This window comes from Phyllobates terribilis, unplaced genomic scaffold (assembly GCF_046119375.1).
Source record: "Phyllobates terribilis strain yellow unplaced genomic scaffold, ASM4611937v1 Scaffold_5__5_contigs__length_657084704, whole genome shotgun sequence".
NCBI classification, from domain to species: Eukaryota; Metazoa; Chordata; class Amphibia; order Anura; family Dendrobatidae; genus Phyllobates; species Phyllobates terribilis.
In genome coordinates this window covers 609,651,305-609,663,801 of record NW_027362765.1, presented here as the reverse complement: position 1 = coordinate 609,663,801, position 12,497 = coordinate 609,651,305, and the positions used below count along the sequence as shown (strand labels likewise).

At 47.1% G+C, this 12,497-nt stretch overlaps 1 protein-coding gene across 2 annotated transcripts in view; it reads right to left on the bottom strand.

Annotated features, from left to right (window-relative positions):
* DUSP13A (dual specificity phosphatase 13A) overlaps positions 1–12,154 on the bottom strand; it is a 100,179-nt gene extending 88,025 nt beyond the window's left edge. For both annotated transcript variants that reach the window (XM_073681468.1, XM_073681469.1), the window contains exon 1: positions 11,927–12,154. In XM_073681468.1, the coding sequence (XP_073537569.1) occupies positions 11,927–12,090 (164 nt within the window). In that variant the 5' untranslated portion in view covers positions 12,091–12,154. The remainder of the gene's footprint in view (positions 1–11,926) is intronic.
* Between the last annotated feature and the right edge of the window lie 343 nt (positions 12,155–12,497).

Genomic DNA, 12,497 nt, shown 5'->3' with positions numbered 1-12,497 from the left:
GGACCTTCGCACAAGGTCGGTCCCAGAGTGGCACCTGGTTCACCTTCCCGGTCCCTCCTTGGTTCACGGAGTCGACTAAGCAGCCGTGTAGCCAGGGTCGGTATGGGTTGGAACTTAGTCACACCACTCTGGACCCTCCTTGTACCACGGCTTCTTCATCCGGACCCGTAACTGTTGCACAGGCCATGGAATCCGGTGGCTCTCAGGCTCCCTCGCTCTCTGACCTGTACCAAGAGGTCTCCCACCAGAGATCTCAACAGGATACGATCCTGTCCTATCTGTGGACTGTTAACTCCAGCTTGGACGCGCTGTCCACCCTGGCTGTGCCCGCCTCTAACCAAGCAGCATCCGCTTCAGTGGCACCTCAATCCAGTGGTGTTGTGGCACCCAGCTTAGGACCCCAACTATCTGATCCACCACGCTTTGGCGGTGAACCAGCTCTATGTCTGGGCTTTGTCAACCAGTGCACGCTGCACTTTGAGCTCCATCAGTTCGCTTCAGACCAGGCTAAAGTGGCATTTATTATATCGCATCTCACCGGAGAGGCATTGGCGTGGCTCAACCCCCTCTGGGAGAAAGGGGATTCTCTGGTGTCTAATCTCCAGGCTTTTCTCGTGGCCTTCTGGAAGGTTTTCGATGAACTCTGCCACACATCCTCGACTGCCTCCTCACTTCTTCGTCTGCGCCAGGGGAGCGTCACAGTAGGCCAGTACGCTGTGTGTTTCCGTACCCTAGCATCTGAACTGGCCTGGAACAACGAGGCCCTGGTGTCTACCTTTTGGGAGGGCCTTTCTGGACAGATCAAGGATGAACTAGCCGGTCGTGACATGCCCACCTCTCTGGACGACCTAGTGTCTTTGGCCACTCGGATCGACGTCCGGTTCCAGGAGCGTTCGAAGAAGGTGATCCGTGAGAGAAAATCGCTATGCCTTGCACCAACCTTCCAAAGGCCAGTCTCTCTACAGGCCTCTATCTCGGCTTCCACCTCTGAAGCTATGCAGGTAGACCAGGATAAGATGGGCAAGTCTCGCCAGAAGGCCCGCCGCGCTGAGGGAAAATGATTTTACTGTGGCAGCTCGGAACATCTAATCCACTATTGTCCAGAGAGACTGGGATACTCCAGTGCCTGGGATCGCTTGGAAAGGTCATCCTGGGCAAAAATTCTTCCTCTCCATCCCTGACTCTGTCTGTATCGATAACCTGCGGTAAGATACACTTCTCCGAGACTGCCTATCTGTCACGCCAGGTGTGAGAAAGAGTGCAACACAGAGGGAAAAGGGAAAATGAGCCCAGACACTAGGGAAAGGGGGGAAAGTGGAGACCTGCTAGTCTGGTCTAGTGTTACCCTGTGTTACCCTGTCTCTCAATATTGCGTATTCAGCAATCGCCGCACGCGTGCCTCGCCCTACTTTACCTGGCATAAGGCTATGGCTAAGGATGAAAGGAGATGAGCACTAGTCAACCTCCACTAAACTCTACAGACAACAAGTTTGGACAAAACAGGGGAAATGGCTTAGCTTTAGATGAACTCCAAATAAGCACACGGCCTCAAGCACCAGAGAGGACGAAGTACTGCTCCTCCTAAGCTTCACAAGTAGAAATGGATATAGCCGACGACTTCCTCTCAGACACATCAGGTATATATACACCCAGGCCAGAGAGCTAATTAGCAAGAGAGAGATAGCCGCTTGGTCCTAAAGACAGCCTCTTATCTAAAGAGCTGTCTGCAATGCCAAACGTAGAGATCACCTGCAACCCACTGCAGGGCGACTGTCTGTCACCTCTGACACACCTGTGACACTATCTGGAATCCGGTGCCACTGGTAATCTCATCGAACAGGCCATTGTGGAGCAGTATCATATCCCTATTCAACGTCTTGCGGATCCGTTAGCAGTTTCCTCCGTGGATGGGAAGCTTCTTTCAGAGTCCATCTTGTTCGTCACCGAGCCTGTAGTTCTTCAGGTAGGAATGCTACACTCGGAGAAAATCGCTTTCTACGTGCTGTCTGGCCTCTCCTACTCGTTACTGCTTGGACTGCCCTGGCTTCAAACACATGAGCCGGTTTTGAATTGGAGTTCAGGAGAGGTGCTCCATTGGGGTCAGGAGTGTCACAAGACTTGCTTGGTTCCTGTCCGTCCTGCTCGACCTCCGTCCACTCCAGCCAATTTGCCCGGCTTACCGGCACCCTACTGGTCTTACGCTGACGTCTTTGACAAGAAGGAGGCTGAGACACTACCACCACATAGGCCGTATGACTGTCCTACTGACCTCATTCCCGGTTCTTCACCTCCCCGAGGTTGAATTTACCCCTGTCATTGGCTGAGACCTGAACCATGTCCGGATGGCCACTACGAGTATCACGTGATGCCCTTCGGACTCTGCAACACACCAGCAGTCTTCCAAGAACTGGTGAATGATATCTTCCGAGACCTTCTGTACTTGTGCCTGGTAGTGTATCTGGACAACATCCTGGTGTTCTCTGCTGATCTGCCCTCGCATCGAGGCTCAGGAAGAATCGTCTGTATGCCAAATTCGAGAAAAGCGTACAAACTTCTCTTCCGTTCCTGGGATACATAATCTCGGAGACCGGGCTTAAGATGGATCCTAAAAAGGTGTCTGCCATTCTAAAGTGGCCCCAACCTGAGGGGTTGAAGGCTATTCAGTGGTTTCTGGGGTTCGCTAATTATTAACGCCTGTTTATTTCTCATTTTTCCTCACAGACAGCTCCATCTCTGCTCTGACCCGCAAAGGGGTTAACCACAAGGAATGGACTCCCGAGGTGGAAAACACCTTCGTATCCTTGAAACAAGCCTTTTCCTCCGCCCCGGTGCTTCATCGTCCTGACTGTAACAAGCAGTTCTTCCTAGAGGTTGATGCCTCTTCCTCTGGGGGCGGAGCAGCTCTCACCCAGAAGTCCTCGTCCGGGCGAATGGTAACCTGCGGCTTCTTTACCAAGCTCTTCTCTTCTTCGGAGCGCAATTACTCCATTGGAGATCGAGAACTGCTTGCTATTAAACTAGTATTGGAGGAATGGCGGTTCTTGCTAGAGGGGGCTTTGCACCCAGTGGTCATCTATACGGATCACAAGAATCTCTCCTACTTGCAGTCCGCTCAACGACTCAATCCTCATTAGGCCAGATGGTCCTTGTTATTTGCTCGCTTCAACTTCATTCTCCATTTCCATCCAGCAGACAAGAATATTAAGGCAGATGCACTCTCCCGCTCATTCCTGTCTACCGATCAAGAGGAGTGTAGCATCGGCATCCCTGCCTCCTGCTAGGCAGGGACGCCTTTCCCCTCACCTCTCCGCTCCGTGCCCGGCGTCTTCCTCCCGCTCTGCTGGCAGCGCGCGCTGCTTCCCGGCCTCCGTGCTTAGGGCGCGCGCGCGCGCTCCCCCTCTCTTAAAGGGGCCGCGCGCGCCGTCCTAAGGAGTCCCCGGCCATGGCCGGAGGACCTCACCATATATAAGGCACCTCCTCCAAAATGGAGGTGCCCGAGCAATGTTGTTGCAAAGCCTTTCAACTCTGCTTCAGCCCTCAGGTCCCGTTACCAGTTACCTGCCAGTCACCTGCCAGATTGCTGCTTGATACCTGCCTGATACCTGCCTGATATCTGCTTACCTGCTTGCTATCCTGTGGTCCGACAGTCTGCCTACCAGCACCTGCCAGTCTGTCTATGGATCAGTCCGCCTGCGGACCAGGAAGTACCTGCCAGATACCTGCCTGATACCTGCCTGCCTGTCCAGAGACTCTTGCCCGCTCACCTGGGAGCGCTCACCTGCTACCTGCCTGCTAGCCTACCTGGAGGCTCAGCCGTCACTTGCCGTGATCACCTGCCTGTCCAGAGACTCTTGCCCGTTCACCTAGGAGCACTCACCTGCTACCTGCCTGCTAGCCTACCTGGAGGCTCAGCCGTCACTTGCCGTGACCACCTGCCTGTCCAGAGACTCTTGCCCGCTCACCTGGGAGCGCTCACCTGCTACCTGCCTGCTAGCCTACCTGGAGGCTCAGCCGTCACTTGCCGTGACCACCTGCCTGTCCAGAGACTCTTGCCCGCTCACCTGGGAGCGCTCACTTGCACCTGCCTGCTAGCCTACCTGGAGGCTCAGCCGTCACTTGCCGTGACCACCTGCCTGTCCAGAGACTCTTGCCCGCTCACCTGGGAGCGCTCACCTGCTACCTGCCTGCTAGCCTACCTGGAGGCTCAGCCGTCACTTGCCGTGACCACCTGCCTGTCCAGAGACTCTTGCCCGCTCACCTGCTACCTGCCTGCTAACCTACCTGGAGGCTCTGCCGTCACTTGCCGTGACCACCTGCCTGTCCAGAGACTCTTGCCCGCTCACCTGGGAGCGCTCACCTGCTACCTGCCTGCTAGCCTATCTAGAGACTCTTTCCCTGCTGTCACTTGCCGTGACCACCTGCCCGTCTAGAGACTCTTTCCCTGCTGTCACTTGCCGTGACCACCTGCCCGTCTAGAGACTCTTACCCTGCTGTCACTTGCCGTGACCATCCGCCTGTCAAGAGACTGTCCCCGTCACTTGCCGTGACTTCCTGCCCTTCTACCCAGAGACTGTCCCTGTCACTTGCTGTGACTACCTGCCCGCCTTCCCTGGGAGCCACCCGCTTCCTTATAAGGACTGCCCCTTTGTATAGTTGCTCAGAGGTTCCACCTCCCAGACCCGTTACAAGGAGGAGCCTCTGCACATCATTGATCCTTCCAGAATAATGACTGTCGCCCCGTTTGACCTGGCTCATCTTCCCCCTGGTAAGACCTTTGTCTGCCTCTGGATAGGAGACGGGTCTTACTCTGTGGTCATTCGTCCAAACTGGCTGGACATGCCGGTCAGAGGAAAACGCTTCTGCTAATTTCCCGACATTATTGGTGGCCGACTCTGCACAAGGACGCTGCAGATTTTGTCTCTGCTTGCTCTTCCTGTGCCCGTAACAAGACGCCTAGGCAAATTCCGACTGGTCGACTTCTTCCTCTTCCCGTGTCTTCCGCTCTGTGGCAACATATCACGATGGATTTCATCACAGATCTTCCTGTATCGGCCGGTTGTACTGTCATTTGGGTGGTCGCTGACCGCTTCTCCAAGATGGCTCACTTCATTCCCTTGCCAAGTCTTCTTTCTGCGCCAGTGCTAGCCAAAGACTTCATCCTTCACATCTTCTATCTCCACGGCCTACCTCTCCATATTATCTCAAATAGAGGAGTTCAGTTTACTTCATGCTTCTGGAGAGCCACATGTAAGTTGCTGAATGTCGCTTTGGATTTCTCTTTGGCCTATCACCCTCAGTCCAATGGTCAGGTTGAGCGTATCAATCAGATCCTCACTAGTTTCCTTGGGCATTTCGTCAACGCTCACCATGGCAACTGGGTGGAGCTCCTACCTTGGGACGAATTTTTCTACAATAACCATGTGAGTGAATCCTCAGCCAAATCTCCATTCTTTGTGGTATACGGTCAGCATCCAAATATTCCGTTTCCTGTTTCTACTTCAGTTGACAATCCTGCTGCGGAGCCTCTCGTCAGAGACTTTTCGGAGATTTTGGAGGACACAAAAACGGCACTGCTTCAATCCTCTGAGTGGATGAAGAAACATGCTGATAAGAGACGTCTGGACCCGCCTCTATTCCGTCTGGGGGACAAGGTATGGCTTTCCTCCAAGTACTGTATGTTCGTCTCAAGATACCTTTTTACAATTTGGGTCCGCGGTTCATTGGTCCATTCGAGATTCTGAGCCAAATTAATCCAGAGGTGTACAAGTTGAAACTCCCTGCATCGTTTCGGATCCCCAATTCCTTCCATGTGTCTCTCCTCAAGCCTGTTGTCCTCAATCCTTTCTCTGATGATCCAGGTACCGCTCCAGCTCCAGTCAGCGCTGAGGACGTTTAGGAGGTAGAGAACAATTTGGCTACCAAGAGTGTAAGAGGAAAAACTTTTTTTCTTGTGGATTGGAAGGGGTTTCATCCAGAGGAGAGGTCATGGGAGCCCAGGGAGAACATTAATGCTCCTCTTCTTCTGGAAAAATTTCTTGCGGGCTTGAAGAAGGGGGGGCGTAAAGGGGGGGTACTGTAGCACCGGCGTCTCTGCCTCCTGCCCGGCAGAAATACCGACCCCCTTACCTTCGCGGCCCCAGCCCGCCGTTCTCCGCTCCTCCTCCTGGCTCTCCTTCCCTGCTTGCCCGGGGTGCGTGCGATGCGTGCAGATCCCCGGGCACTGTGCTTAGGGTGCGCGTGCGTGATACATGCTTCCTAAAGGGGCCATGCACGCCATCCTAAAATGTCCCCGGCCAATGGCCGGAGTACATCTGCTATTTAAGGCAACTCCTCCAAAATGGAGGTGCCTGTGCAATGTTGTAATTTGTTTGCATTAAACTGCCTCTCCAGTCCTCAGGTGCCCGTGCTGCCCGCCAGCCTGTCTACCAGCCATGCCCACCTGCCTGACCACCAGCCGTGCCCGCCTGCCTGACTGCCAGCTGTGCCTGCCTGACTACCAGCCTTTACCGTCTGCCTGTTTTCCAGCGCTGCCAGTCCACCCGCCGTGCCTGTCAGCTTCGGCTGTCAGTTCCATGGGAGTCGCCTGCTCTCGCACAAGGTCAGTCCCAGAGTGGCACCTGGTCCACCTTTCCGGTCCCTCCTTGGTTCACGGAGTTGACTGAGCCGCCGTATAGCCAGTGTCGGTCTGGGTTGGCACTTAGTTACGCCCCTCTGGTCCCTTCTTGTACCACGGCACAGTGGTTTCCAACATCCGGACCCGTAACACTTTGCTGATAACAAAACTCCTGAAAACTCTTCCTGAAAGGACAGGAAGTATGGGCAGTGTGAAAATCACAAGAACTTCTATTGTTTACTTTTATACAGCTTGGGATATGAAAAAAACGTTGCCAAATTTTTTTAAAGAGTATATGTCACATAAAAATCTGATTTAAATATGTCACCAGATAAAAAGTGGCCAATTTTTGAGGGGGTCCCACTGCAACCCTGAATATTCTGGTTTGTTTGTGTGTGTTTTTGAAATGCCATACAATTTCATAGATATGGCCCTTTTTATCTAGTGCTAATGTTTATGTTATTCAAGGGGGTATGGCTCACAAGATTCTATGGGGTGAGTTTTTGGGCAGCTGTGCACAATTACCCTGTAAATAGTGACCACTTGGTAAAGATCATACAAATTTGCACCAAATAAAGAGGCCCACGTGTCAAGAACCATATGGAGGATTAAAAATAAGAAACAGAAAAAAACAAAAACAAACAAATACTCAGGGGAGCAGCAGGAGTAAAATAAGAGTAAAAACTGGCTACTTTTGACCTGGTGATACGTCCTCTTTAAACAATAGGTTATTTTCTAATTACACATTCCCTTTAAGCCAGGTTCAGAAAATGCATTTGTTGTGCACATTCTGATGTATTTTTGTAGTCAAAACAGGAAGTTCATAAAAAAAAAAGTATAATTATTTGAACATATTCACATACTTGTACCTGTTTCAGAAATCTCACCAAAATCTGAGTTTTTTTCTCCGTATGTCACTCATTTTTCTTCCATCTTGCATCCACTTTGTTAACCCCTTTACCCCCGAAGGCTGTTTGCACGTTAATGACCAGGCCAATTTTAACAATTCTGACCACTGTCACTTTATGAGGTAATAACTCTGGAACGCTTCAACGGATCCCACTGATTCTGAGATTGTTTTTCATGACATATTGTACTTCATGATAGTGGTAACATTTATTTAACATTTGGCGAAAATTTTGAAAATTTCCCAATTTTTAAACTTTAAATTTTCATGCTCTCAAATCAGAGAATCATGTCACACAAAATAGTTAATAAATAACATGTCCCACATGTCTACTTTACTTCAGCACAATTTTGCAGCCAAAATTTTTTTTTGTTAGGAACTATCTAACTTTTTCGACAAAAATGATCTTTTAGCCCAATTTTTTTATTTTCACAAGGGTAAGAGGAAAATTGACACCAAAAATTGTTCTGCAATTTCTCCTGAGTATGCTGATACCCCATATGTGTGGAAAAAACAATGTTTGGATGCACGTCAGGGCTCGGAAGGGAAGGAGCATTTGTGTGACTTTTAGAAAATTGGCTGGAATCGAGAGGGGACACCATGTCACATTTAGAGAACCCCAGATGTGCCTAAACAGTGGAAACTCCCAACTAGTGACCCCATTTTGGAAACTATACTTCTCAAAATTTTTATCAAGGGGTGTAGTGAGCATTTTGAACCCCTAAGTATGAAACAGAATTTGATAACATTAGGTCATCATATTGAATATTTTGTCATTAGTGTTGAGCGCAAGAGCTCGCTACTTGAGTTTGCATCGGGTGCTCGGGTATGTACCGAGTATCACGGATGCTCGAGTGACATGTTTGCGTCCCCGCCCTATATGATTCGCAGCTGTTAGACACCCAAAAAACAACATTCAGGGATTGCCCGTGTATGCCAGGCAATCCCCACATATTTTTTTGCCTATATAACAGCCGCGAAACATGTGGGGTGGAGACGCAAGCATCTCACTCGAGCACCCACAATATTTAGTGCATACCCGAGCACCCGATGCAAACTCAAGTAGTGAGCACTTGCGCTCAACACTAGTGGTCATATCGTCATAATTTTTTTTCTTTACTTTTGAAAAACTCCCAACCCCAACACAACCCTAACCCTAACTACAACCTAAACACAACTCTAACCCCAACACAACCCTAACCCCAACCTCAACACAAACCTAACCCTAATCCTAACCTTAACCCTAATCCTAGCCCTAACTGTACTGTAAAGAATGGAAAAAATATATATTTTTATTTTATAATTTTTATCTAACTAAGGGGAACAAAGGGGGATTTGATTTACTATTTGTTTTCTTTTGATCACTGTGATAGAGTCAGTCACAATGATCAAAAGGAACCAATAGGGAAAATCCCCTATTGTTACTGGATACCGGCTGGCAGATCTCAGCGAGCGCACTGCGCATGCGCCCATTAATTTTTTTTAACAAGAAGATGACAGTGAGCCGAGGACGAATCAGGAGATCCGGGGGACGGCGGAGGTACCGGGGACTTCATTTCTCTCTCCTCTGACATGTATATCATATAAGAGGAGAGAGAAATCATGTAACCGGGGGTATCCTTTTTTTCGTGATCGCTGTTATTCACTAAATAACGGCGATCACGTGATCGGAGACCGGAAAAACTGGCCCTGATCATGTTCTCCAGGGTCTCAGCTACCCCGAGAATTTCGGACTCTGGGGGGGCGCAATAGCTTTTTTTCCAGTTGCCCCTTAATGACTGCCTTTTTAATACGTATTGGAGGTCGTTAAGGGGTTAACTGAAAAAAATAGTGCAGCATACACTCTTTATTCTGGTAAAGATGTTGGGACCTAGAGGGTTAGGAGACTTTTATGCAAGAGTGAACCTACTTTTAGATGTATGGAATGGAGTTTGTAGTGACATACTGTACATTTCTGCAATAAATCTGTTGTGTGAAAATATAATGTGTGTCCTACTATAGGGTACAATTACATGATCAGGTCTGTTTTTGTGGTCACAAAAAACAGCCTGTGTCAGCCATCTTAAGTGAGACTCATAGAGTTGCAATGTTAAAGGGTTTTCCCACAAACAAAAGTTAATTTTAATCAATAGATCTTGGAATAATAATAACTTCCCAATTGGATGTGTTTAAATAAAATGTTCCTGTGCTGAGATAATCTTATAAATGTGCCCCTGCTGTGTACTGTGTAATGACTGTGTCTTACTGTGCAGGAGCATGGTCTGATCATACCACAGCTCCTGGGCAAGGAGGGGAGCAAAAGAGTATACAGACATTACAGCAGGGGATCACAGATGATTCTTTTTGTGAGGTAAAACATTTCACTGCCTGTTATTAAACAATGTTTTTCTTCAAAGAATCAACTGTGATCCCATACTGTAATAGCTGTATACTTTCTTTTGCTTCCTCCCCTACCCAGGAGCTGTGATATGATCAGACCATGTTCCTGTACGGTCAGACACTGCCATTACACAGTACACAGCAGGGGCACATTTATAAGATTATCTCAGCACAGGAACATTTTATTCAAACACATCCAATTGTGGAAGTTCCAAGATCTATTGATTAAAATTAACTTTTGCTCTTGGGAAAATCTCTTTAAGTCTCGATATTATATCTTGATAGTGAAGGAATTAACACACTCGTCCATTAGAAAAGCAAATGTGTGAACAGTCTTCATGCAATATACATGGGTCCCATACATTGTATATACTTTTGGGGATCATGTATAGAAATTGAGTGCCACTGCAATGTTTACTTGCATTTAGAACAATGTGCACTGTTGGGAGCAAGAGAAAATATTTTTTTTATAAATAAAATTAAAAAGCCCTCTAATTCTTTAAGAATACAAAAGCTACAGTAAATAAAAAAGATACCTCCTGTATACCCCCTTTGAACATTGCATACGCACAATTAGTGGAGTCTGGGCCCAATATTTAGTCTCGTTACGCTTTAGTCTGTGTCACTTCCTGTAGAACTATTTACAGCAGTGTGGAATATATCGGGCTTTGTGGTCACAACAGCATCAACATGTGCATCTCTGAATTTGTTTCTGAATAAAAGTACTGCCTGCAATGTTTAATATTTTTATTAACACCACTTTTTACACTGTCTTTAAAATATGTCATTATATCACTTAAGTGAATAAAAACTGTTGATTTGCATTCCGATCTGCAATTTCAGCACTTTTCAGTTAGCTCATATAATATAATATATCTTCATGTACCTCTATGTGGTCTCTCATAAATGTATTCTTAATAAAAAGGAGTTTGCTTCTTTTACTGTTAGAGGAAGTCACTTCTGATTAAAGACGTAATGCATGGAAGTACTAGGTCCATCAGATCAGTAGTCACTTTTACAGTGGGACTCCATCGCTGTCACATCCATCCACTTGTATCAGGATGTAGGACTTAATTGCAGCTTTGGTAGACTTGAACCTTTTTTGTATTTTAGATGCTCATTCATAATGAATAGCTGCCATGTAATATTACATTTGTTGTGGCTTCCCCTGACAAATTGGCTGCTAGATTGGGATGCCAGTTAGGCTATGTGCCGACGATCCGGATGTAGCAACGTTTTGGACGCAGCATATTTTTGCTTTGTCCAAAACACTGAGTTCTATTGAACGCAGGTAAATCCACATGTGTTCACTAAACCATGCGGATTTCCCGCATTCAATACATTTTAGTTGTCAAATATCTCTTGCAGAGACCAGCGACTCCGCAAGAGAAATTGACATGCTGCGGTCCCGAAAGATGTGCTGCATGTCAGTGACCGCAGGTAATCCGCAGCCTCAGATGCTCGCATTGTGGACATGGGATTTCTACAAATCCCATCCACTATGCTGTAACATCTGGACCCTGCGGGTTTGATGCTGCATAACCACGAAGTGTCAAACACGCAGCGACTCCTGATCGTGTGTACATACCCTAAGAGGATCCACGGCAATCAGCTGATCGCCCAGGAACTATATTCTAAAAAAGGTTGTCTCTGATAATCCCTTTACGGAGTTTTTCTGTCTATCTGATCTTGTTAAACATTTCCAATATTTGTAACAAGTTGATGGATATCACTACAAACTTTCTTTTATGTCATCATAACATCATAACCACTGCTTGTATTTTGTTGACATGTCCAGGAGAGCAGCACTGGGGGAATTTTGTCTTACTGCTGCTGCTGAAATCACTTTCACTTGAGATCCAGATACTATATTAAGTAATATATATAGGTAGACTTGAATAAACATTAATGTTGCTGCATACTGCTTTGTACTTTATGGTATATTGTGAAGGAAGATATGATATATATCAAATAGTCGAAGCCACCTAATGTATTTTATAAATTAGCCCAGTCAAGTCATTACTTACAAATCTCCTAAGAAGAGGTTTGGCCACACTTCATCCACACGGTGAGAGAAAGATGTTCGTCTGCTATCCAAGAGATTTTGTAGCTGTGCTACTGTAGGACACACATCTGCCTGAGAATCTTCTCTTCGGGACAGTGAACTACATTGCTCTGTCTTCTCCGCCATAACATCACAAGCAGGAAATGAAAGAGCAGAGAGAGTAGAAGCTATGACAGTTCAGCTGTGATTACATGTGACAGGTGACAAGTAGGTTTTTTTCTGAAGTGAAGACAGCACACCAGCAAAGCTGTGGCTTTTTATTCATTAGGGAAACTGTATAAAATAAAATCACTTTATTTTCTCAGATTGCAAAAATTTTATTTTTAAGAAATGTTATTTCAATTATTAAGAAATTTTAACACTAAGCATTGGTAGCTGAATGCGTCTCTCACCCTTTCATAACATTCTCAATACACTTACTGCTGAGACCCACCCACCAAATTAACCAAAGTCCCATGTAAATAAAGACCAGACACAATCTTAACCAAACTTTTTTCTTTTAATGGATGAAGGTCGGCCACAGCTAAGTGGGC